Genomic DNA, 26247 nt, shown 5'->3' on the forward strand with positions numbered 1-26247 from the left:
AAAGCTCATCCAGTTCCAACCCCCTGCCAGGGCAGGGACACCTTCCACTAGAGCAGGTTGCTCCAAGCCCCTGTGTCCAAACCTGGCCTCGAACACTGCCAGGGATGGGGCAGCCACAGCTTCTCTGGGCACCCTGTGCCAGCGCCTCAGCACCCTCACAGGGAAGAACTTCTGCCTAAAGCTCATCTCAATCTCCCCTCTGGCAGGTTAAAGCCATTCCCCTTGTCCTGTCACTCACACCAAGCCCCTTTCACAGCTCACCTCGCAGGTAGGGCAGAGCAGGGGCACTGTGCCACGCTCACCGACGGCGCAGGAGGGCTCCTCAAGGCGCCGGGACACCCGCAAGTCACCCCGCAGCGCCACGGGCAGCGCCTCCACACGCGTTATCGCCGCTACCGCTGCCCGCGCCGGGCTCGCTGGGGGGACAGCGACTTCTAGCGCCCTAAAACGGGCAGGACACCCAGCGCGCCCCTGGAGGGAAGGGATCCCAACACCGAGCCTTGAGGTCTGTGGAGCACCGCGCTGCGGGGCACGGCGCGCTGAGGCTTTCACCTAACGGGTGCGTGAGGGGAAGCCGCGGGCTGTGGCGGGGACGGCTGAAGAGCACTGCGGCGCTATGGACGCCGCTTCCCGCGCTTTCTCCACAGCAGCGCGCCTGCGTGCGGCCGTGGGGCGGGCCGGGCCCTCAGCGCCGGGGCGGGTCGCGGCTGCGCTCCGGACGGGCTGTCCCGGCGGCTGCCGGAGCCGTCCCGTCCCGTCCCGTCCCGTCCCGTCCCATCCCATCCCATCCCGGACCCCAGCCATGCTGGCGCGGTGCTGGGCCGTGCTGCGCAGCCGGCCGCTGTGGAAGCCAGTCCTCCTGAGCCCGGTGCCGCTGCCGGCGGGAGGCCGGCCGGTGACTTTCTCCACAACGTGCGTGAGGTGCTCAAAGAACCGGCGGCTGAGGCAAAAAAGAATCATTTCGGAAAGGAAACTGGTGAGTCCTGAAGGGAATCGGCTGTTAGTTTGCGGTGTGTGCACAGGTCGAGGAAGCAAAAAGCCTTACATGGCTTTAAAGCTAAGAGACTGGTCTGTGTCTCCCTGTTTTTGTAGCCTTGCACAGTAGTCAGCTGCCAAACACAGCGGTTTGTGTCAGAGAGACTGCAGGGCCCTGGAACGTTTTTCTTCTAATTAAGAGTCTATGGAAAATCTTGTTTTCTAATGCTCAGTACATCGCTTCCCATTTAAAGCAATAATTTCCTGTGTCGCCGTGTGGTGGTGCCAAATGCTTTTATAAAAGGCTTTTTAAGAAATCACCGGTCGCAGTATAAGTAATTATCAAAAGTTATGGGGGTTTGTCAGTTGCTTTTCTTGGTATAATAACATGAAGACGACTTTTCCTCCCTCAAATGCTCTTTGGCCTATTTAAGGTGACCCTTATTGCTCATTCTCATTATGAAGTCCCTTAGGAACGGGCAGAATTTGGATGTTACCACAATCAAGGTCATGCTTTCTCTTTTCATCCCCATTATAAGCAAATTCACTTGTCTGTATGAATGTACTTCTCTAGTGTTTTCCCTTGGGGGTTTCACTCTGCTTCCTGGGGGAAGATCAGTATCATCAAACCTATTTTGCTGGCACAAAAGCTGAAACTTCGTACAGTGTATTTAGTCAAATGCTAATGGCAGAAATAGAGCCAAGATATGTAATTCTCTTTATATATTTTTAGCAACTGATTGGGCATGTATTAAGATTTCCTCTGCTTGTGTTCGCAGTTGCTTTTTATTCTTTGTCTTTTACACTTTTCTTAGTTGTTACAAGATTGAAGTCTGCCTTAATTTCATCACCTGGTGTAGAAAGCAGTGAATCAGTCTGAGAATATCCCTCCCACACCCATACTGTGTCTCTTTTGTAGCTTTCAGTTCAATTTCAAGAAGTAAAAAGTTCATGTATATATTTTGTTTGTTTGAATAGGGACACAGTTACTGAGTGAGTTTTATTTGTAGTGTGGTACCTTCCTTGAGCTACTTGTCAGCATTATATGTCTGTATTAAAAGGATGCTGTCCCTGTTATTAGTTCCCTTAATGTGAATTTTATATCTCTGGCATCTGAGCTGCTGCATTGGTTATATCAACATAGCCTCAGGTATGTACTTTTAAGAGGGTTCTTAAAAATACTTAAAAAATAAACTCTGTTTTTTGTATTAGCGTGCTGTATTTGGTTGATCTGTGAATAGCAGCACAGTCCCAATTTCTTACTGTTGAATGGACCCCATCATGACTAAAAATAGCAGGTCTGTATATTACTGAGTTTTGCAGAACATTAACTTCTTAGCAGATGACTCTGATAACCTGTACTTCTGTTACAGACACGTTACTTTGTGGATCACCGGAAAGTGCGTGTGGTTGGAGGACAAGGAGGAGGAGGGGGCCATTCTTTTTATAGTGAACCCAGAAAAGTATTTGGAGGTCCTGATGGTGGAAATGGAGGTGATGGGGGTCATGTCATTTTGAAAGGTAAAGCTCAGTAAATCTAGTTTGTGTTGTCTTATCACTTAACACCCTCCCACTGCCCCAGCAAAAACAACTCTACATGTATGGTAGGAAATAGTAAATGTCAAAAATGTTAAAGTGGGTGTTTCTGGATGTTTTTGCTTTTTAAGCTTTGTCCTGAGCTGTGGTAACAGGGACATAAATGCCTTAGAAAGCATTTTGAAAATCATTTTGCAGACGTTTTGGTGGCTGGTGCCTGATTGTGTTATGATAAGGCTGGGATCTGATCAGATATTAAGATGGATAAAGCTGCTTCTGCCACCACCCTGCTGCAAAATCAGCTAATCTAGAAAATGAATTTCCCAGAGCATTTTGTAATGATTGATTTTTGGAATGACCACTTTATTAAGTGCATGGTTAATAAACAAATAGTAAAGGCAGTTAAACTTCATCACAACTTTCATTAATATTAGTCTTCCCTGATATGTTGAGACAGTAAATAGGATATTCATTCATGCAGTATTCTAAAGGGAAAAAACAGGCAAGAGGTTGCTCTTCTGTGCCTGTTCTGGTGTTTAAAATACGTGCGTTTTGCTTTGCAGCTGACCAGCAAATGAAATCACTTTCTTCAGTCCTCCCCTTTTATCAGGGTTTTCATGGAGAGAGAGGAGGAAATAAAAACTGTTACGGATCTAACGGTGCATGTTTGTATGTTAAAGTAAGTAAATGAAGGTTGCATGCTGTTGTGTTAGCTTTGTCTTGCTGGTTTTCAAGGTTACTGTGAGAGAATCTCGTGTGTGTTTTTGGGAGCTGTGTGTGCTGCCTCTGCTAAGACAGGGCTGGTTGGCACAAAGGCAGATCAAGCTGCTTGTAAAGGTGTTTGTAAAAATTAGACTCCTTCGGAAGGTACATCTGGCCAAAACAGATACTGTCCTGATTTGCTTTACTTCTATAGGTCATATGCCTAAAGGAGTTGTAACACAGAATTCTTAAACAGGAGCAGAATTTTTCTTTCATACTTTATTTCTTTAACATGCCTGTTTTGGTCATGAGAAGCAGTATGTTTCTCAGCTCACTACTGTGCTTAGGCTCCTTTTCTCCTTTCTTAAAAGGAAAGAAGGAGGGTTTTGGTTCTGTTAACATGTTAATGGACTGTAAATGCCTCACAGTGCTGTTTGGATTCAGAAGGTGCCTTGTGAAGTCCACTTCTCTTTTTGGATTCCTCATGTTGAGAATACGGAGGAATGATTTTCAGCAAATCTGAAGTCAGCTGATAAGGGATCTGCTGAAGACAGTTCTGCTGCAGACTTCCAGTTCAGTTTAACACTTGGCATCTCTCTTCTCTTTAAGGTACCCGTAGGTACATTGGTTAAGGAGGATGGGAAAGTCGTGGCTGACCTCACTCGACATGGTGAAGAGTATGTTGCAGCTTATGGAGGAGCTGGAGGGAAAGGTAATCGCTTTTTTCTTTCCAATGAAAACCGAGCTCCAACAACATTTACTCCAGGAGAACCAGGGCAGGAAAGGGTCCTCCATCTGGAACTCAAGACAACAGCTCATGCAGGACTGGTGAGTGTTGCTTTTGGTTCTTCAACTTCCTTATCATTGTAGGATGACACTTGACTGACTGAAGAAATAATGTTTGATAACATTGTTGTTAGCCACTTGGCTTGCTTGTTTAGAGATGCAACTCGATTTTTTCTTGCTGTTGCTTGGTAGAAGGGTGTCCAGAGTGATTTGCAGAGCTGTCACTCTCTTGATCCTTGACGTCATCCTGCTTCTGCTCAAACCAACGTTATGTATAGAAAAGCAATGTGTGAGACTGATCAGTGGTTAACAGGCTTTCTGCTGGTGTGCAGGAGGCTTTGTCTGCTGATTCTGCAGGTGAACATCACAGTATGGAGAGTGCTTCTAAATTAGTTTCTGCTTTCATGTGGGATTTTTTTAAACCAAAATTGATAAATTTCAAATCATCTTCTATTTCATCCCTATGTTTTTCTTTTTACAGATATTAGGTGTTTGACTTTGTTAGTTCCAGGGTTAGCGTCCCCTGAAATAAAAAATACTATTTAGACATGAATGTGAAGTCAGTTTAGGGCTTAAGCAGTTTTCCTATCTGAGCATGTAAATGTTTTAAGGCCAGCTGGTAAAGCTGTTAAAATGATGCTTTGCTGCATAACAGCAGTTCAACAACTGCAGAATAACTGTCTGGTGTAGCAGAATTTTGTAAATTTAGAGACTAAGCAAAGAGTTGGCATTGGTGGGTCAATATGTATAATTCTCTGACTGGTTGGACAGTCTGGTCCGCTTCTCATGTTTTTGGCTCTAGTTTGGAAATCTGAGATTAATCTGCTTTGTACTTTACTTCCTCTGACAAGTGTCCGACATCAGCAAATAGGAGAATTTAGGATTTAATTTACTTTCATCTGGGATTATTATCCACCTGCATAGATAACATTTAACAACTGTAAGATATCCCAATGTCTTAATTTCTGGGGTAGGTTTGTTTAAATTCTTGCCTTCTCCCTGGAAGGCCAAGTTTCAATTTAATTTTTTGATGTTGAGTCCATGAAGAGCTGTGAAATCCCAAACTTGTGTGTTACTTATAGGCCAAACTGTGTTACTGAGGCAAGGACAAAGCCAATTCTGAATTCTTTTGGAAAATAACAAATAAGAGATAGAAAACACAGATAAAATGGAAAGTGCTGGATGAAGTGTCACAATGTAAAAGAGGTCTCATGGTTTATACCCTCTTGGCTCTGGACAAAGTAAATACTTAAGATGGCACCGAAAAAGTTAAGTGGATCCTTCAGTGTTTGATCTGTTTCATGTTCATGAGAAAGTACACTTATTCACAAACCAGGCTTTAGGAGCAAACAAAACAGGAAAACCAGGATGCTTTTCAGAACTTAGTATGCAAAATTAATGTTATATTCATCCTGGAAGAACCTTGCCACATCTGCCGAAGCTTACGGTTGGTTTTTATCAGGATTACCCCAGAACCGTGGCTTTAATAAGTGTTTGTGTTCCAGGTGGGCTTTCCCAATGCTGGTAAATCATCACTCTTGAGAGCAATCTCCCGTGCCAGGCCAGCAGTGGCTGCCTACCCCTTCACAACCCTCAACCCCCACGTTGGCATCGTCCACTATCAGGACTATGAGCAAGTAGCAGGTTGGAACTGTAGTACGCTGTGTGTGTCTTGATAGCATTTTGGGTCACTGGGGTGGTTGTTTGCAGTGCTGCAGAAGTGAGGTTAGCAGTTCTGTAGAAATCGTGCTAGTTCTAAAGAACTTCAAACAAAACAATGCTGAAAACCTATTTCACATTCACTTATATGTGCCCTTAATAACAAACTAGCAATGTGTGTTCTCTCTTCTCTGGAATAAACTGAATTTAGGTGTTTTAAAAGATAAGAGCAGCTATACTTAACGTGAGATATTGATGCATTAAGGTGTAATTCTGGAAGTACTTGTACTGGCCAGTAAAAGGCTGGCTTGGGGTTTTTTGGGGTTTTTTTGACCTTTTGTTGTTGTTGTTGGATATGTTGGATTCACTGTGGAATTTCTCTCATTGTAGTTGCTGACATTCCTGGCCTAATAAAGGGTGCTCATCAAAACAGGGGCCTCGGCGTGGCCTTCCTAAGGCATATTGAACGCTGCCGCTTTCTCTTGTATGTGGTGGATCTCTCTGTGTCTCAGCCATGGATTCAGCTGGAAGACTTAAAATATGAACTGGAACAATATCAAAAAGGATTGTCTGAGAGGCCTTGTGTTGTCATTGGGAATAAGATTGACCTTGCTCAGTCCAGGATCAATCTGCCACTCCTTAAAGAACAGATAGCTGACCGGGTCATTGCGTTGTCTGCGTTGACAGGAGACAACCTAGAGGAACTGTTGTTCTGTTTGAGAGAACTGTATGATGCTTATGTGAAGACAGAACAATCACGTGGGCAAAGCCCAGTCAAGTGGTAGGAACCAGAACTGGGAACTATACTAGAAGGAGGGAAAAAACCCCATGATTTGATTAGATTGCATCTGCGTGGTTTGGTTTTTTTAAATGCAAGGACACAGCATCTGGAGTTGTTCTGGACTGTGCATTGGGAAGATATTTGTTTGTTCCCCTTTGAGGTGTCTCAGGTGTTTTACAACAAAATTGGAGAATTGTAATCATGTTGGGTGTTGAATTGGAAACCTGGATCTTGTTTGGCATTGGATGGTTAATTGTGGAATGAAGAGAGTGCTGTCTAGTGGAAACGACTGAAGCTTAGGATCTGCAGGAGCTGCTGCCTTGCTTTCTGGATCAGGGTGAAGTGACTTCTCATTTTCACTAGTCAAAAAGTCTAAAATAAAAATAACGTGGACCCATAACACTTTCAGTCATCCATTAAACTCTTCTGTTCTGTTTTGTGTTCTCAAAGGAAGCGCAGCTGCTCTGTGTCTTAGGGAGAAGTGTGAAACAGTTGCAATTAATCATTAAAATTATTTCCTCCTTAATATGAATAAATAACTGTCTTTAAATGCTGGTAGCAGCTACTTGGCTCTATAAACTAACCAGGGACAGTCATTTGAGACTCAATTCTGAGTTCTCCAATTTCTCTTTCTTCCAGATTCCTCGAGGAATCTCAAGCAATGTTCTGAGAAGTAGGCTGAAATATTCCAAATTAAAGAAAAATACAGTTCTCTGCCTCCTGCCCCCCCCTTTTCTTTTACTATGTCATTTTGTGGACAGTATTCTTAAATGTTGTTCTCTAGGAATTCAGTAATCTTTATTATTAGAGTGGGTCTTTGCCCTCTCCTCATGCTAAAAGAAGAGCTGCTTCTGTATACTCACATTGTGTTCTGTGTAAAATACTATCATCTTGCTAATGAAAAGTCAATATTGATCAAAGCCTTTTTGTAAGGGACCCTGCCAGGCTTGTCACTACTGAGACACAAATACTGAAGTAGCCAAGAGAAACAATTGTTCATGAGCTTTTACTTATGTTTCTTGATTTTTAAAGCAGGGTAACTTTGCCTTCCACACCAGCAGTCTGGAATTACAGACCTTGCAGGTACTTCGTTGCACCAGTGAAGTACCAAGTAAACTTGTTGACACCATCGTAAAACAGGAAGAGGTTTGTGGGCTTGGCTTTGGGATTTGTTTTTCAGGAAATACGGTAGTTTTAAGGACAGACTGGTACATAATAAAACATGCACCTATCCCTTATCTTTGATGGAGCTTTGTTGGCTTGCAAATAAGGATTTCATTATGTTTAAACTCAAATTGGCTATTTTCTACTCTATCAGCAGTAGTGGGAATTCCTGAGTGGGTTTAAAAAAGCAATCAGCTGCAGTCTCTAACTTCTTTCTCTACACTACAGTGAAGGAGATAATTCTCTCTATCACTTTGCACACTTTGATTTCATCTGGTACTCTAATGCTTCTGAATGGTGCATCCTTGACAGACTGGCTTTCTGGATTCCATGGATGATGGGCTTTTTCTCCTGCCTGCTTCTGGCTGGGAAGGGGCAGTCTTGTTCAATCTCTGAATTAAAGCTCAGCCTGCACCCTCCTGCTTGTATCAGTGTTGGGATCAGCTCTGTGATTATGGTTATGAATTAGAGCTGACTGCCTGTATAAGAAAGAAGGTGCAGAAGGTGCATAATCCTGCTTATTCTTAAGAGCAGCAGGGTTTTATTCTGAAAAAGCACAAGGTTAATTCAAACCCCTGAATTATTAAATAGAAACATGGGCAAAAAAGGCTATTACCTCTCCTGAATTCACATTCTGAGTATTTGTGATCAGGTGTGGAAAGTAATCTATGCATTATAAGCAGTGATATTGGTATAAACACGACCAGGAAAAAATAGAAACTAATACTAAATCCCAAAGTCACTCATGTTTTGTTTCATGCTTGCTTCATCCCTGGGATTTTACCAAACTGAATTAGGCAGAGGTTAACATTCAGTTCTGTCCTGTTTGGTTTTGTGCAGCATTTTGAGGCTTCACTGTTGTTTTTCCTTCTATTGCTACATGTTTTTCAGCCACATTTAATAAAGCTAGGAGAAGATGGCCTGAACACAAAAGCTGGTGCAGCTTCTTTGCAGAACATTTGACACCTTTGTGTTCTCTCTGGCTGTATTTTAGTATTTGGCAGTCCAAAAATGATAGAGGCTCTTGTAAATGCCTCTGTACTCACAGGAGCTTTCACCTTTCTTAGTGCTCATGCAACCTCAGTTTGTTGAGTGGAGAGTATTTTGTGTACTGATGTGCAAAAAGCACAGCAGGTTGTTAGACAGCTCCAATTGATCGTGTAATTGGTTTCTTTGTGAACATTTCAGCCACCTGTTCTGAGATAACAGCACCAAGTTCCTAACCACATGCTTACAGGGTTCGGAGGAGCTTTACAGGAGGACACACTCCTTCGTCTGTCAATGAAAAGTGCCAAACAGCTCGAGCTTTAGTGTTGGAACAACTCTTTGTAGAAGCTTGAACTTGCTGTAGTTGATCTACAGCTATACCAAATGAAGTGACCTCCTGCTGGAGGTCCCTGTGGTTATGCCAAACAGCAGTGGCTGTGTGCTGCTCAGCACAACCCGGAGTTGATAGCTTGGGTCACATTTCTCCACTGTGCTCCTTTGGTCTTAGCATGAAGATCTCTTGCATCCCGTTCTAATGGTGAGGTACGGTACTGAGGAGTAACCTCTGGTTCTGCTGAAGATGAGGTATTTACAAAGGAAACTGATGTCTAGGAACAGAGAATAAAAAATAACCAGGTTAAGGGAGAGAATGATGAACTGTTTCAGAGAAGAATGATGTTCTGTAGGATTTCCTCCCACTATTTTCTTGGTTGAGGTGCGTGGACTGGTTTTGTTTCAGGCTTTGGGGAGGTTTTCGTGGCTTTCTTCTGCATGGCTTTCCTTAAGGGGCTTTTGCTTTCCTCTGCTGAAACCTTTGATGCTGTCCTTGCTTTTCAAGCTGACAAAAGAGGTGGAGGATTTTATTTCTCATTCTGACAATAAGCCTTATTTTAATGTGAATTGAAGTCCAGTCTATTTTAGATTTCCTAGTGAAGCTTGAGCCATAATTTTATTTAGTGCTTTACAGTTCTAGGACTCACCTTTTCAATACATTTTTTAGTACATGATCATAACAGTATTTTAGTGCTGACTGTGGGGTTTTTTACATTTATTTGCAATCCTCTCCCTCTTTGTAAGTTCATGGAAAGTGTGGGTGGTATCAATTGAGCAGAAAAAGAAAATGTTAATGTAAAACAAGCAATTAGAAAGGGCCACACTTTTTAAACATACAGATATTGAGGACTCACCCCAGTACATTAACTAAAACACTCAATCAGTGTGTTTAAGCATGGTGTATTTTGCAATCTGCTCTATTTATGGTTTCGTGAAGCCCTTTTATTTTGGCTTACAGAATATGTTTAAAAGTGAATCAGAAGGTGTTTGCAAGGAATTGAGCTGACAGCAATGAAAAGGAGACTCTTTCTGAGCTTGCACTTGGTGGTTCAAGCTCGAAGTGCAACAAGGTGCTGGGAGGAGAGCACGGCCTGACACCACCACCCCCCCCGCCTGCTTTCAGGGCGGGTAACACAAGTGTCACATCTCACTTGGTTTCTTTTCCCATTGTAAGTGAAATCTCTTTCACTGTGGTATGTGTATTTATTAAGCCCCTTCATAGTGATTCTTAGTTTTAAGTCAATTGGTGGAAAGGGAATAGGGACTCTGACCTGAACACGGTTAAAAACTCATAACCTGTTGTTTTAAAACATCGATTCAAATTGCAGGCATGGCTCTGAACCAGAGGTGCTGGTGCTGAGAGATGGGACCTTGCCATAGTTTGCATATGTTTGTGCAGGCTGCTGGGTACAGAACACCAACCTAATGTCTTTGCTGTCTTGTCTTCCACTGGATACTGCTAACTGGGCTCGCTGGGTGGCATCTGTACTGTAAGGTTAATGTTGGATGAGAGGTTAGGTGTGTCGCAGGTGTGCAACTTCAGTTATTAATTGAATGGCAAGTGGAACATAAATAGAGAGGAGACAAGCTGCTGGAACACTTGTGTTAACTGTGAACTCTGCAATGGAAGTTAAAAGACAAGGAATGTTGATACTCTACAACGATCGTTGTGTAAAATGCACTTTCACTGGTAGCAAGATTGCCACTGTGAAAATGGCTTTGATATAGATTAAAACTTCATCCTGATACTGCCAGACTTCATCCTAATGTTGGTAAGTGCCTGGCCTTTAAAGAACAGCTTAGTTCTCTTCTGGTCTTCCATACTGCAGTTTCCAGTGCTGTGCCCCATTAACAAGTTCCCCCTAATTGTGCCTGCACTGCAGAGGTCTGGAAAAACTGGAGTTGTTAATATTTGGAGGGGAGGTTGCAAATGTGTGCCAGTAACGATAAGGGATGATTCTGCAGCTCTTGATAATGGAACAAATCTACTTTCAGGCTGCACTCTTGATTTTTCTCTGTGCAGCTCTGAAATTTATGATGTGGTATGTGCCCATTTTTCTGAGACATAAAACCAAGCTGGCAGGACAAAGGCACAGAGATTTTTATCAGCCTTGTTTTAATATTGAGATTGTGTTTGTCCTTGATTTTCCCCCTGAGAATAATTTTTCATCTCCTCTTTCCTGATGAAAATAGAATTGTCTGAGGAGGCCTTAACAACATCTCATTTCTTATCCACAGGGTTGTGGGGTTTTTTTTCTCTGACCTTCTTTATATGAAATCTCGCTTTGACTCCTTGAAGTGTGCATTCCTTCTGTTCCTTGCTCATTGCTATAGTTATGTCACCAAGGTATAACTCTTTTGTATTACAGATATATCTCCAGAATGATGAGTTTAGTCTTTTTGAAAAGACCATCCATACTACTACACCATATAATCATGGTTTAATAACTAACTCATGTCTGCATGCTGCAGTTCAGTAAGAGGTAATGGCTGTGGCTGGTTACTTTGTTAGAATCCCTTTTATTCTGATAACATTCCATTAATTTTAATTGGAGTGACTCTGGCATAATGCAGTGGTGACCCAGGCCCAGGTTGTTGGGGTTTTTATAACCTGAATGTAGCATTGCAGTATACTGAAATGCTGTTATTTGATGTTGTGACTATTGGGTAAAATAGGGCACAAACTATGAAGAGCCTTGTGCCTATTCACAAATGCTGAAAATGTTTTATACAGACAAAATCACCTTTTAAAATGCACGCTTTAGAAATGCACTTAGATCCAGGCTTATTAGCACAGAGTGAAAAGCAGGACTAGAACTAACTGCAGAACAAATTCTCTTTTGTTATTCAAATCCTCAGTTGGTGCCTTTTCTGTCTCTCTAACTGGAGAAATCGATACTCAATTAATGTGGAGGTAAGAGTCAATATATGTACAAAACATCTATGGCTTGGGATCAATTCCAGCATATGGAAAAGCTCGGGCTAAGATTGGAAGATTTCTCATTTGAACCTCGACATTCAGTTCCTTGGTGCTTGGTTACCATTGAGATTGGAGCATCGCTGTTTTCCCAAGGCATGTGAATCCGCACCCCACACATCCTTTGTACACACACTAATCAGCCATTGATGGAAGCTGGCTATTCACTGGCGAAATCTAGAGGAATTAATCTTCCACTAAAAGTGGAAAATGCTTATGAAGAAAAGCATTTGCATGAGGCAATGTAATTGCTAAAACACTGGTTGTCCAGAAGACATCTGTGATATTACGGATGAAGTATCCATATTTTGATTATCTTATTCATGAAATCATACTGGTTTGTGGCTATTCATTTCCTGTTGTTTTCCTCTGTTACAAATCAGGAAGATGAGTTTAGGCAGCTACTTTGCTTTGTCCAGACAGGACACACATTTATCACATTTAGAAAAGAACCTGGTAAAGGTCACTCTATTAAATCAGTAATTTTTTACTGCATTATTTTAGAAAATGATTATTTTATTCACTTACCCACCCCCACAGCAGACATGGAATGGAAGTTTCAAAGAGTTGTACAGCAATTAGTAGGACAGGAAAACAAAACCTGGTAACATCCAGTAACTTCAGTGCCTGGCAGTGTTCAAGGCCAGGTTGGACACAGGGGCTTGGAGCAACCTGCTCTAGTGGAAGGTGTCCCTGCCCGTGGCAGGGGGTTGGAGCTGGATGAGCTTTAAGGTCCCTTCCACCCCAAACCAGTCTGTGGTTCTGGGAAGCTGTGGGTTTGAAGTGTGATGGGTTAAGTCCCATCCAGCCGTGCGAGGTCCTTATGGCCCCTGGAGCTGTAGGTGTAAAAACGTGTGTTTTATTTTGCTAAGCTAACTCATTGCTGTTTCTATCTCAACAGACATTTTCTAGCTTCATTAACTAATTTACCACCATTAGCAAAATGGCTTTGGGGGTTGAAAATGTGTTTTACATCCTATCTTCTTTTTAATTTGTTTTTTTAACGTACTGTGCCTTCTGTTACATTTATTCGCCTTCTTTCACTGGTGGAAACTGAATCACAGGGTAAGGTCCAAATTTCTCCAGGCTGGAAAAGCCACATCCCACTGGATTTTAGGAATTTTGAGTCTAATGTTGTTTTGGAAGGTGTTGAGGATTTATTTCACAGTAAATAAAACTTGATTTGTAGACAGGTACCAAATTGCCACGTGAAACGTGTGCAGTTTATTAACTGGTGTTACTAATCCATGTAAATGATGATCACTCGTTAAATGTTCTGACGACAGGGATTTTTAAATGCTTCCTAAATGTGCTGAAGTGGTTTCTGAAACTGAGCAACACAGAACAGTTCTAGAATTGAATATTAAGACTAAATTAAGTTAGTGCTGCAGAAGTTAATTTCCTGATGTGTTTAGTCTGGAACAAAACCAATCCTACATTTAACTAACCAGGTCAATGAACGAGTGCACAGTTGGGAATCTGCTTTTAGTGAACAGTCGAGCTCAAAAATAGATGGATGCCCCCTTTCATGCTGGTAAAGGCTGAGTGCTTATCTATTAATGGAGAAAATAATTGCAGAGGGTCATAAATGTAACTGAATAAAGAAGGGAACTTGTTCAGATTTTCTCAGAAAACATTTTATGCTTGTTCTTGTCTTTGCTAGTTGATGTGTCTGTTTTTCTGAGGCAGTTTGGTAGATCCTGCCAGCACACAGATACCTTGTCAGAGCTTGTTGTACAGGTGATGTTTAAGCTAACTAAAGTTTGTGGTTTGTGTTGCTTTGGTGTGGAGGAGGCAATTCTATTGTTGTTTTACCCGCTGATTTGAGAGTTTGTCAAGCCACAGTTGTGATTAATATTGATTAGCAACTGCTCCTATTTCCAAATGGTGATTGAAAGGCACTCTGCTCAAGTGGTGTGTAGTGATGGTACTCCGGGAATTAATTGCTGAGTGAAAACATGGTTATTGAGTTGATCATAATAACCATAAATAGTTGATTTCCCAGTTCTTAGCCTTCTGTTCAGTACTCTCTTCCTTCCTCAAGAGAGGAAGGAAGGTTGGAATTCTATGTTTTTCAAAGGAAATTCTTATAAAACCCATGTTCTGGGAAACCATTTTTGAGATGGTCACTTTTTAGCAGAGGTCAGGGGCATGTGGGATTTCTGAAGAGGAGGTTCTAAGGGATTTCAGCTCTTTACCTGTGTGAAATAGGTGAACAGTTCTGCTTACTTCACTCTGCTGAGTTATTCTCAGTGAGAACTTCGTAAAGGATTTGTTCAGCATTTTTGTCCTCTGCTGAGGTTTTAGAATCCCAGACTGGTTTGTGCTGGAAGGGACCTTAAAGCTCACCCAGCTCCAACTCCCTGCCACGGGCAGGGACACCTTCCACTAGAGCAGGTTGCTCCAAGCCCCTGTGTCCAACCTGGCCTTGAACACTGCCAGGGATGGGGCAGCCACAGCTTCTCTGGGCACCCTGTGCCAGCGCCTCAGCACCCTCACAGGGAAGAGCTTCTGCCTCAGAGCTCATCTCAGTCTCCCCTCTGGCAGGTTAAAGCCATTCCCCTTGGCCTGTCCCTACAGGCCCTTGTCCAAAGCCCCTCTCCAGGTTTCCTGTAGCCCCTTTAGGCACTGGAGCTGCTCTAAGGCCTCCCCTTCAGGAGCCTTCTCTTCTCCAGGCTGCCCCAGCCCAGCTCTCTCAGCCTGGCTCCAGAGCAGAGCTGCTCCAGCCCTCGCAGCAGCTCTGGGGCCTCCTCTGGCCTCGCTCCAGCAGCTCCACGTCCCTCTTGTGCTGTTGCCCCAGAGCTGGATCAGGACTGCAGGGAGGATCTCCCCAGAGCACAGCAGAGGGGCAGGATCCCCTCCCTGACCTGCTGCTCACGCTCTGGGGGTGCAGTGCAGGACACGGTTGGTTTCTGGGCAGCAAGTGCACACTGAAGCCGGGTCATGTTGAGCTTCAATAGTAACTATTTTAATTGAAATTATATATATTTACCTTGTTGCTGTATTCTTGCAATTGCAGACATCCGTGCTTGTTTGACTTCAGTCTTTCCCTTACTCTAGATTTACTGTGTATCTGCATTCTTTTGTCTACATAGTTCTGTAAAGTACTTTGCAGCCTTCATTTTGATTAAAAGTATTAACAACAGCAACGAAGAATCATCTTACTTATAACTTTCATGAAAGCTCTTGAATAACAGCTTAATTCCTGGTTCTCAGAGCGCTTCACACGGGCTTCATGCAGGTATTATCCACATTATGTTATCCCTGTATATTTTGAATACAAACTGTATTGGAGATACTCAACAGCGCTTTAGCTGTAATGGTCTATTAAATTTGTGCTTCTTAGAGTGTAGATTATTTTCATAATGAAGGGTGATTGCTCTGCTTTGTCAGTGCACCACCAATTGACGAACACTGCAGGGTGTACGTGCAACCTCATGTTCAAGGAATGATATATGCAACTCCCATTGTTGTTTGTTGTTCAATAACCAGCTTCTAATGACTGAAGCTGTGTGTGAGCTGCCACTTACCAGCTAAAACACTTGCTGGAACTGTCACTGCCCTTCTAGCAGAGAACTGTTGTTTGTGAGTGCTCGGAGATGCCTCGAGTGAGATTATGAACTACTTTACAATCAGTTTTCCTTCAGTGTTAATTGTGTTGCTAAATCCTAGGATATTGGGTTTAAAATCATTTAAAAGTCAGGTGCATTTCTGTGCTTAAAAGAACAGATGCCTCAGTTGTGGGCACAGCCTGCCTATAAACACTATTTTTATCATGAATTGTGCGTTTACGTGCACAGGAGGGATACTTGTGGTATTTGTACACACATACCCCCCTACATACCTTCATACCCTTTCCTTGCCATCCTTAATATATAATCATTGCATGTTATGGCAGGAGGTCCTAGGAGTTATTGACAAGTGTTTGAGGTATAAGAAAAGCCTTCACAACACAACAGAAAGTCCAGCTTGGTGCATCTGAGTCATTTAAAAAAACATTTCAGGTTGTAGAATTGTACAAATGGGAAAATAACAGTGTTCTTCTTCCCCCACAAAGGTGCATGTGTGGCTCTACCTCCAATGTTTGTTAATTAGATTAAATAGTAGTTCTCTTTTGTACCCAGACTGTGCAGGCAGCTCGTAAATTATGGAGTAAAAATGGGGGGCTTGTAAATACCTAGGAATAAGTAATGCTTATGCATCTTAGACTATAGCAGTAAAAATGGTGCTGATTCAGTGAGTCATCAGCATTCCTGAGCTCACAACAAGAGGTTTAGAGGCAGATCTGGGCTTTCTTACCTTTGAGGTGTGATTACGAGTTTTCCTCTTCCAGGTAGCAGTGGGTTTGCTGAAGTGAATGCCAATGATAGCTTCATAGCTCAACAAAATGATGCTACCAGGTTATAGACAATACCTCTTGCCCTGCAGAATTCCTAGTTACTTTTCAAAGCCCCTTAATTCTGCAAATACAACTGATTGGCAAGAAAGTACATTGTGCAAGGAGGAAAGGAGGAGATTGAAGTCAAGGTTAAGGGAACACAGGAGTGCTGTGAGTTCCCTGCTATCCACAAGGGCATCAGTGACATCTTGCATGAGACTGGCTCTGTGGCATTAGAAATCAAGAGAGCTTTTCCCTTTTGTGGCGCTGAGCCAGGGCAGCTAGCAAAGTGGTTTTGTTCTTGTCTGTAATTCCCCCATCAGAAGTAAGGATAATAATGCTCCTTATTGTGTCTCATCTATTTGCAGAATGAGTTCTTCTCTTTCAAGACCAAGTCCGTACCACAAAGTTGTGCTGGTGTCACTGCATGGGAGCTGGGGTTGTGAAAAATTAATCCTCCCTCATCAAAATCATGTTGTTAAGCTTCCTTCTAGCAAGGGTACTATTGTCCTTCCATCCTAGTTCTGCTGTGAAAATGAATGTTGATTTACAAACATGGAATGAAAAACATGAGCATTCTTTCAAATCAAAATATAATCACATCTTCCTGATTTCTAAGCCCATCCCTCTTGGCAAATCCATGAATTATCCCAGACAGGTGTTTTTCAACAAAAGCTCCTTCTTGTGTTCTCTCTCCATCTCTAGCCTTCTACTTGAGCTAATGAAGCTTCAGTGATGACTCTGAAACAATGGAGCAATTTATATAACTGCAGGTTGGAGAGAAAACTAAGGAACGGTAATTGAGGAAGGGCACTGAGAGAAGCTGTGGGAGCAAAGTCCCTCTATGTGTGTAAAGAGATCTCTCATTACTGGTGATTAGGGAGGAAGCATTACTATAGCTGTGCTGAAAAATGTTCTTTGATAGTTTATTGATATGCAGATGCTGCTCAGTGAAAGGACCACAGACCTCATTTTGGTGGCCTTTACATCCTCTGAGTTAATGGAGTGTGGGTCTGTATGAAGAGGAGGGAACTGGCATCACCTCTGCACAGGTCTTGTGGGAAATCACAAGCCTCTTTCTTTTAAAAAGCTCCTGGGTACAATTTAGAGCTGCATGAACATTGTTTGCCAACACTCCCTGCATAAATTGTGTACTTCTCCCTGGCAATAGCTGGGGTTCTCCTCTGTGTGGAAGCCTATATGCCTCCACAAATATTTGGTGCATATTCATAATTACAGCAAGTCTTCTTCCATGGATTTGGAGAGCAGGTCGTGCCTGCTCCCTGTATGTCTGGGCAATAGGAATGAGGCATTTTTTTAGCAGGTGTGATAGCAAAAACGTATAGATAGACTAGTTGCCAAGAAGCCCTGCCTTGTCTAATGGTAATGCATTTTCACAGCTCATATGTGATTATGCCTAGAAGCTCCCCAGTCCCTGCCTCTTCCAAATGCATATAGATATTTATATTCTGAACACTAAAAATGAGCGGAATTCAAGTAGTCTTCTAAGCATATTTGAATTAGTCATCAACTACTCTAAAACTTCAAACCAGCTCGTAACATTTTCAGTATGAAAACCAGGCTCCGGTGTGACCTCATGGCCAGGCATAAGTAGTTATTTTTCTTCTTGGCAAGGCAAAAGCACTTATTTCAAGAAGGAATAGAAGTACGTTCCCTGCAAAAGCACCCGTGAATAAAATTACTTTTGGGCAAGTTGGGGTAATTCTGCCCATATGGAGGTCAGAGACCATAAAAACACTGTAAAAAGCTATCACGTATCCATTTCTTCACTCTGGGAAAGGACTTTAAGACCAAAAGCGCATTTTGAAAGCTCAGAGGCAAGTATCATTAGGACTTTAAATTGTACAGAAGTATATTGCTGTCACTAGTGGGACTCTAAGGAAGCACGGTGCTTGTATGGCTGGCATGTGCACATCAGTACAGGTACATCCAGGTCTTATGCATCACTGAAAGCAAAACCACTCTCCAGCAACTCCCTGTGAATATTATGAATGTTATGAGGCTTTTAAAACTGGGTATTTTGCTTCCAACTTCAGCTTATTGACTGTGTGAACATGTGAAAGGAATTCCTAGTCCCTGTACTTGCAATGTCACCTTGACATTCAAAGCTGGTCTCATTACTTTTGAACAAAGTTACTACTAATAGACGTAGGGGAAAACCTGTTGTTTGCCTTCAGTACATAAATGCTTCATCATAAGCTAAGAATTTGAGATGGGAGGCTCAGGCCACTGGAAAAAAGGCATGTTCAGAATTTGAACAGTCGCAATTCCCTTTTTAAATGCCTGCTTGCTCAGCCCATCGTGTGCAGGAAAACTGGTTCTGGAGGTAGGAATGTTAATGTGTTTTGTAAAGATTGGACTTGATGATCTTAAAGGTCTTTTCCGACATAGTTGATTCCACGATTCTGTAGGAACAGGAAATTTATAGAAAGAGGGGGAAAAAAGCCTACTAAAATAACTTGTTACATGTTCCCTGGTGCTTGGCTCTGCTCTTCTTGCGCAGTTTTATATCCTGGACATGTACTGGAATGTGGAGGAAATAGGAAAACCCAAACTACCCCCTCTGCATCTTCCTATTTTATTCTAGTATTAAGCCCAATTACCAGTCCCTGCTCAGGCAAATCTCTCGTACAGGGTAAATTCTTTGTTCATTCATTTGTTTAGTCAGAACTAACAAACCCAGCGTGTGGAAGGTATTCTCAGGTCTGGTCTGTCCGAGATTCAGCTGGTAACCACAGAAAGCAGTGAGAGTTTGCTTAGGTGAACCTTTATCATAGAACCATAGAATCATCTTTCCTGTTAAGTTTTCTCTCTCCCTTAAAGTAGCAGAAATGTCTGTGCTAAGAAGATTCCTGAGCTTTGGGTTATGTTTTAGGGTATTTCTGTGAAAAACCAATCCCCCCAGAAAGGGAGAAGGGAAGGAAGCCAGCAAGGTGCATTATCCTGTAATCTCACACAGTTTTGTTAAACAACTGGTACCCGGTTTGCCTTTTCAGTAGTTATCTGTAGTATTATAATGATTCTGGAGGCAGTGGTTGGCAACCAACATTTCTTTGCAAGCGTGCTGAGGGCTGGTGAGCAGAAATCAGGATGTCAAAGGGGTATGTGCTCTGTAGGTACAAGAAACAGGCTTTTGTGTCATTAGGGGCAAAAGACGTGGTACAGGGGAAAAGACATGGTACAGGAGCAAGAGTTGTGGGCATGACTTCAGAAGCTAATGAAACCTCCAGCTGGAGAAAGCTGGCTCTTTGAATGATGGAAGAGCACATACGAAATGGAGCCTATTTTGCAACCAATTTACTATCATTTTTACAGTTATTTGGCCTCTACTGTATTTCAAAGACCTTCCACTGATCCAGTGAAGGTCATGCAGGAGAGTCTTTAAAAGAAGAAAACCAAATCCTTTTTCTAAAGGATGAGAATGTGAAGTAGGCGACCACTGTTTAATACCAGGTGAAAAAAGAAATAAAATAAAAAGACAGAGAACAATTTCTCTACCCTTTTGTTCAGGTGTAACACAGTCAGTAGCTTTTCATCAGACTGAATGATCTGGTGCTGCTTCTCTTTATGAACAAATGAAGAGAACCACAGCTGGAAACTGGGACCTTGTTCACATTATGGCTTTGTCATTTGTAGGCAGGTCAGTGGATTTGCTAAGTCACAGGAAGAGTTGGTGTTGATGTAACCTTTCCAGATCCAAGTTGCATGTATCATGCTCTGGAAAAGAGCTAAAGGTGGAAAGGATTAAGTGATGTGCACTCACCACTCCCTTAGTGTGCAGTCAGGAATCTGCTCATCAGAGGTCTGAGAACTCAGCTGTTTCAGAAACTATTTGTTAGCAAAATGTATAGGCTTTAAGTGTTTCCTCAGGCAAACCCATAGATGTTTTGCCTTCAGTGGGATTGTATCATTTCCACCCTGTTTACCACAAAATATTTGACAAGCTTTGTATAAAAATACTTTATTGGGGTTTTCAGAAGGTAGAAGACACAAGGAAGGGTACAAGCAGGCTCAGCAGTACAGAATGTCAATTCTTAGTACACTTACACTTCAAAGGATATATTTTAACCCATATATAACGGTCTGACTGAACATGTCACAAGACTGAAATGTCACATACACAAGACATCTTTTAAAACCTGACTTCAGGTGACAGTACTGGTCAATACTCAACACATATCACTGGAAGAAAGCTGGATAGCATTTTCTTTTATTCCTAGCAGCAGCCAAAAAGCAGTTTGCTTACAACAGCGAAGTGTAAATGGCGATCACGACACCATAAGCTTTTGGGTGCTACTTTACAGCATTTGGGTTTCCATTTGTAAATGTGGTTTTCAGGCTTCAGATCTTGAGCTTCCCTGTATGGTACTGTTAAATATGAGGCTTTGCCATGGCAACTAATTACGTATTTGTATTACTATATCACTGAGCAGTGCCAACAGAGATGGGCAGTTGAAGTCTTTTGCTTTATGATCATACAACCTCTGTCCCCAAAGAGGTTACAGGATAAATGGGCAAGTGTGATGAAACAGGAGGTGGGAAGCAGAGATAAAACACCCAAGATTTTCTGTTAAGACTGAGGCTAAAACATTGATCTCTTGGATGTGGTGCTCAACCTGTGGAATTAGTTGACTGCTTTAAAAGTGTTAAAAATAAAGAAACTAGTGCGTATGTTGCCTGGGTCAGCTCAACCCAGCTCTCTGTTCAAATAATGTGTTTTAAAAGGAAATGTGCAAGAGTTCTGGAACTTGCTAAAATGATGAGGTCTGACACTAACTGAAAAGAAGCACAAGATTCACTTCCCTCAGTACTTGTCAGTCTCTACCACATTGCCAAGAGAGTACTTTTAGGATCCTGCAGAAGAGGTTTTGAAACGTCTTTGGGGGATCATGAAGGAGCCTCTGGAGAAGGTGATACCCTGCTGGCACCTTTCATGTAGGTGCAGTAGCCCTCTTCCTCGGGGCTCCTGCGGCGCCAGAGACCAGGCGTGCTCCTGCTGCACAGCTCCCCGCGTGCTGGGAAGCACTGGTCGATGTGTGGCTGGATGCAAAGAAATCAGAGCAGTTTGGAAGCAGGGAATGCCAGCAGGGTGCTTCGGAATGCTTGGTGCCTCGGAGTGCCTGTGAACTCCTTAGAGCAGAGGTTGGGCCCTTCTTGGGGAGTGGAAGGGACATGTATTGCACCACAAGCGCAGGGATCTAGATGACAGCTGTAGCTGCTGTAGCAATGATGATAAATGAGGTGTTTTCTTTCCGAGGTTCATTCTTCTCTTTCTGTATCATCACATCCGTGTAATATCAAAAGTGCAAGGAAAAAACCCTCCCGTTTATGGGGAAAAAGTCAGGTCTGCAAACAGGTGAACTGTAGTTATGTCCAGGAGGTTTAGGTTACATACTTCTTTTTGATAGCTTTTATGTTTCAGGGTTTGTCTTTATTTTAGCCAAATGCTAGTGCGGCTCTGGCTGACTAGGTGGCAGCAGAACTCTTCTGTGGCACCTACAAGCGGAGGACAGAGATTTCAGTGCCTGTGGCTAATACCATACCCCCCTTACCCTTCTATTCTGTGTGATTTTGTTGTTGATGAACTGGAATGAATTAATAGTGGTCTCACTGCCGCCTTCCTCACATGTGCCAGACCAGTGCTCCCAGGTTCTTCCAAGGCAGCAAGCTACAGTACTTTTCCATGACGCGGGTGTATTAAACCAAGGCTCTTATCCACACAAAGGGCTGGCTTCACTTCCAACAGTTCTGAAGGGGATCATGAGGTTGAATCTTGAGCTTCTTGGGACAGAGGAGTTTAATAAAAGCTCTTCTGAAGCTGTAGTGGCAGAGCGGGTACAGGACAGGGTTAACAGCCGAGTTGATCCACAGCAGCCAAAAGGAAGTCTCGTACCAGAAGTCGGAGATGCAGTGGCCATGGCAGCCAGCACGGATGATCATCAGGAGGGTGTATGGTGCCCAGCAAATCCCAAAAATCCCCACAATGATTGCCAGTGATTTAGCCACTTTCTTGTCTCTAGAGAGCCTGAAGCGTTGGGTCATGCTCTGGGACACTATCTTCATCCGTTTCTCTAAGGACAGAGTGGATGCTGAGTTTTCACAGCTCTTTTTGTTGCAACACTTGGGTTTCCCAGCGCTCTCAGAGCTTGTTGACAGCAGCTCTTTGGCACCCAGGTTGGTCGTGGAGTCTGCTGCTTGAGCTTTGCTCTTGGAGAGGGCGAGGGTTTCAGCTGGCTGCTTCTGCTCCCACTTACAGCATTTCAAAGAAAGCTTTGCTTCTGGGCTCGTTTCCATCTCCTCAGTGAAGGGCTGGTTGTGCACCTCGTGGAAAATATCCAGGCGTATTTTGGTACGTTTCTGTATGTTCAGGTAGATGCTCAGGTTGAAAAACATCACACTGATGAAGGGGGTGAAGAACTCCAGTGTGGAGGCTGTCATGAGAAAATACCAGTTGTAGAAGAACTCAGCATAGCACTCCCCAGTGGGTATGATGCTCCGGCCTGAGATATACTCCCAGCTGATAATGGCAGGTCCGTAAAGCAGGAACGCCAGTACCCACACCAGCACCATCTTCAGCACCGCCTGCTTGGTGTTGCCTTGCTGGGCTCTGTAGGCGACCTGCAATGGGGGAAACCTTTCCTTAACCATGGTCACACACCCCAGCTGGTTGAGGCTCTTCACAAATGAACTGTTAGCTTTCCTGGTAAAGTTGCTAGGCAATATCCCAGCAGTCTTAACAAATTCATATGCCATAGGCGACAGGAGCAATTGCTAGATAAATCACACTCCCGCAGGGAAGACTCGGAACCCTCATATTGCAGCTCCAAAACCTGGCGTCCGCTCAGTGCAAATGCGCTGCCTTAGCTGGAGCCCAGCGCTCTGCTGCACCCCACTGCTTGTGTCCCCAGCTACTCCCTGTACCTCCCGGGGAGAGGCAGGCACTGAGCTCCCCGGCCAGGCAAGCATCTGCCTCTGGCTCTCGCTGAGCCTTGGAGCTAATCCGTGTTGTAGTTGGAGTCAGGGAACAAGCAAACAGCACTGGATCTCATCTGCCTGTGAACTGCGTGCTACCTCCTGTGAAAGGCTGAGCTTTTTCATCTCACCACGTACTCAAAGAGCTGCGGGCTGTGCCCTGCTGAAGTTGGTGCTGCAATCTACTGCCTGGGTAGCCAGGGAGAAGCTGGGAGCCCGGCTGCAATCCCCTCCTTTGTCCTGGAGATAAGAAGTGCCTGCAAGTTGGTGGCAGGTCTGCTTACCTCGCTGCCTGGCTCGTACGCTGCTATCCTGTCATCAGGGAAGGGATCAAACACCTGCACAATAGAGTCTGAACATGAAATGATTTAATTATGCCACAAATACTAATCTAAAACCACAGCTGAATTATGTATTTGTGGATAATTATTGCTTTCCGTCACCAGGCTGAAACATTCATAATTTCTGGAGGATTCAAAGAGCTTTTAATTATTGCAGAGAGTTTGGAGAATAAAGCAGGATGAGAGTTATTCCCCCCGTAGCTGCCATGACAGGACTCACCGCTCTTGTCACCGAGAGGAACCTGTCATAGCTAATCAGCACGATGTTGAAGACCGAAGAGGTGCAGAGCAGGTAATCAACGACCAGCCAGAGTTTGCAGAGGCTCCTCCCGAAGATCCATCTCCCCGTCAGCACATAGGGCACGTACAAGGGAATGCAGAAGGCACCTGCAACCGGAGCGGTCCTTTTCCATCGGGATGCGGGAGTCCGGCTCCTTCTGCCGCCCCGCACGAACCCCCCACACCGCCCCCCGCGGGACCGGCCGGGACGTCGGGAGAGACCCCGGGACTGCGGAAGGTGTCGAGGGGGGCAGGAGCTGGCCCCGCCAGAGCAGACCGGGAGGGGACCCCGAGGGCAGGAGGCGGCCCCGCCGCGAAGTTTCCTCCGGGCCGGGCCGGGGACTGCACTTTACCTACTAGGAAATCCGAGATGGCCAGGTTGAGGAGGAAGAAGTTGTTCTGGGTGCGCAGGCTGGAGTCCGCCACGAACGCCAGCATCACCAGCGCATTGCCGGCCACGGTGACCGCGATCAGCAGAGCCATCAGCGCGCCCAGCGCGGCCGTGCCCGCGGCGGCGAAGCGCCCGGCGGCGGCGGCGGAGCCGTTCAGCGCCCCGCCGCTCTCCATGGCCCGCGCCGCTCCGCGCCGCTCCGCGGGGCCGCCGCCCCGCCCCGCCCCGGCCCGCCCCGCATCCCCGCCCCGCCGGGGGCCGCAGCCCCGCGCTGCCCTGCGGGCGGTGGGACCGGCACCCGGGCTCTCAGCATCCCTGCATCCCTCAGAGCATTCCCGAATTCTCCAGAGCATTCCTGATTCTCTACCAAGCATCCCTACATTCCCCCTTCCTCTCAACTCGGGAGCACCCCTGCATTATCCCAGAACATCCCTGTATCCCTTCAAAGCATCCCCAAATCACCTCTGAGCATCCCTACATCCCCCTTTCACCTCTCAACCCAGGAGCATCCCTGCACCCCCTAGAACACCTCTACATTACTCATTTCCCCTCAACCTGGGAGCATCCTTGAGAGTATCCTCACATTCCCTACAGGAACATTCCTGCATTTCCCCAAAGCATCCCGCCCAGGACAAAGGCCGTGGGGAACACTCATGGTTCCTGCCTCAGTGGAGAGGAATAGAGGTCAAGGCTCAACTTGTCTGTTTATCAGAGATCAACTAGGAGAGCTTTTGGGCAGGCTGAGCATGGAGGGTGATGCCCAAGGAAACACTGTCAGGAGCAGGCAACTCTACCGAGTGTCCCTGCCACTCTGTCTGCAAACCAAGGAGTCCTTCCTGCAGCCCCAGCTCCAGGGAGGTGATTATTGCTCCCTGCTCCCTCCTCTCCCTTTGCTTTTCATAGCTGAAGAGAATAACTTTTGTTTGAAGGCTTTCTGCAGCTGGTGGTACGCCAGGATGAAGTCACCTACCACTGTGGTTACAGTGTGTAACCTCCTGTGTGCAGTGTCTGCTCCACACCTTGGGATTGGGAACGTCTTCATGTCCCAGGACAGGGTCAGCTCACCCCAGTCACTGCCTTTGGAGGGTGACACAGGGACATGCAGAGCAGCGACACCAGGAACAAGAGAAGGACGCTGGCTGGAGATGCTGGCCAAGCAGTGTTCTTTCTGGGAAAGCCTGATGAGTTGTGAACATCTTTGAAGAACAGAGATCAAAAAAGCAAAGCAGGAAAATTGTGCAAACCCAGAAACATGCATGAAGATAAAGCCCAGGGGGTTTGTCACCTTCTGATTACTCCGAAAGCTATTTGCACATCAGGAACTCTTACAGCCTCACAGAACTCCTCTTCAAACCCACCATCACAGCCACTGTCCTGAGAGCGGGTGCCGATCCTGCTGAGAGGAGCCTGAAAGGGGTCTTTTAAATCATGGTGAATCACTTGCAACCTGCAGAGCCCGGAGGTGAGAGCACCTCTCAGCCAGCGCAGGCAGGGACCCTGCCAAACCCTCCCACAGCAGTGGCCTTTGGTGGCACCCACCATGAGGCCTGCAGCTGCCTGACATGGTGTGTCCCTTCCTCAGGGAGCCAAGTGTCCCCAAGCCCCTCCACTCCCTGGAGGGCTCGGTCCCCGCTGCTCCTGCATCCCGACGGAGGATGTCACTGTGGGCTCGTGGGAGCTGTGGGTGGGAGAGATGCTGCAGAGGATGCTGCGTGTGCCAGAAACTCCTGGTCAGTGGGATAAATGGCTGGAGGCTTCGCGGAACTTCATGCATGGCTTCAGCGCTGCTTTGAGGAAGATCAGATTCAACAGCACACCCGAGTGAATTCCCAGCAGGGCAGTGAGCAGCCCGGCTGTGCGGCTGCAGTGTGGCCACGGCAGATAGGACCTGATTTTGTGTGATCTTCTCAGATGTCATAGACAAAAAGGGCTTTTTTTCCTCCCTCATGATGTTTAATGAACCCA

General features: G+C 44.8%; 2 protein-coding genes across 3 annotated transcripts; one reads left to right on the forward strand and one right to left on the reverse strand.

The window, feature by feature from the left end:
* Nucleotides 1–704: 704 nt before the first annotated feature.
* Nucleotides 705–7677, forward strand: MTG2 (mitochondrial ribosome associated GTPase 2). The gene is made up of 6 exons (XM_030502760.1): nucleotides 705–976; nucleotides 2349–2496; nucleotides 3075–3190; nucleotides 3823–4041; nucleotides 5505–5643; nucleotides 6049–7677. The coding sequence occupies exons 1-6, from the start codon at nucleotides 803–805 to the stop codon at nucleotides 6441–6443; spliced, it is 1191 nt and encodes a 396-aa protein (XP_030358620.1). The 5' UTR covers nucleotides 705–802; the 3' UTR covers nucleotides 6444–7677.
* Nucleotides 7678–20244: 12567 nt separating this feature from the next.
* HRH3 (histamine receptor H3) lies at nucleotides 20245–24458 on the reverse strand. Of its 2 annotated transcripts, XM_030502761.1 has the most exons (3): nucleotides 24245–24458; nucleotides 23833–23999; nucleotides 20245–22917 (listed from the first exon to the last, which is right to left on the reverse strand). In XM_030502761.1, the coding sequence occupies exons 1-3, from the start codon at nucleotides 24456–24458 to the stop codon at nucleotides 22033–22035; spliced, it is 1266 nt and encodes a 421-aa protein (XP_030358621.1). In that variant the 3' UTR covers nucleotides 20245–22032. The 2 variants fall into 2 exon arrangements, with proteins under 2 accessions (XP_030358621.1, XP_030358622.1); XM_030502762.1 differs by lacking the exon at nucleotides 24245–24458 and having other exon boundaries at nucleotides 20251–23511; nucleotides 23833–23914.
* Nucleotides 24459–26247: the final 1789 nt, after the last annotated feature.

Source organism: Strigops habroptila, chromosome 13, assembly GCF_004027225.2.
Source record: "Strigops habroptila isolate Jane chromosome 13, bStrHab1.2.pri, whole genome shotgun sequence".
Lineage (NCBI taxonomy): Eukaryota > Metazoa > Chordata > Aves > Psittaciformes > Psittacidae > Strigops > Strigops habroptila.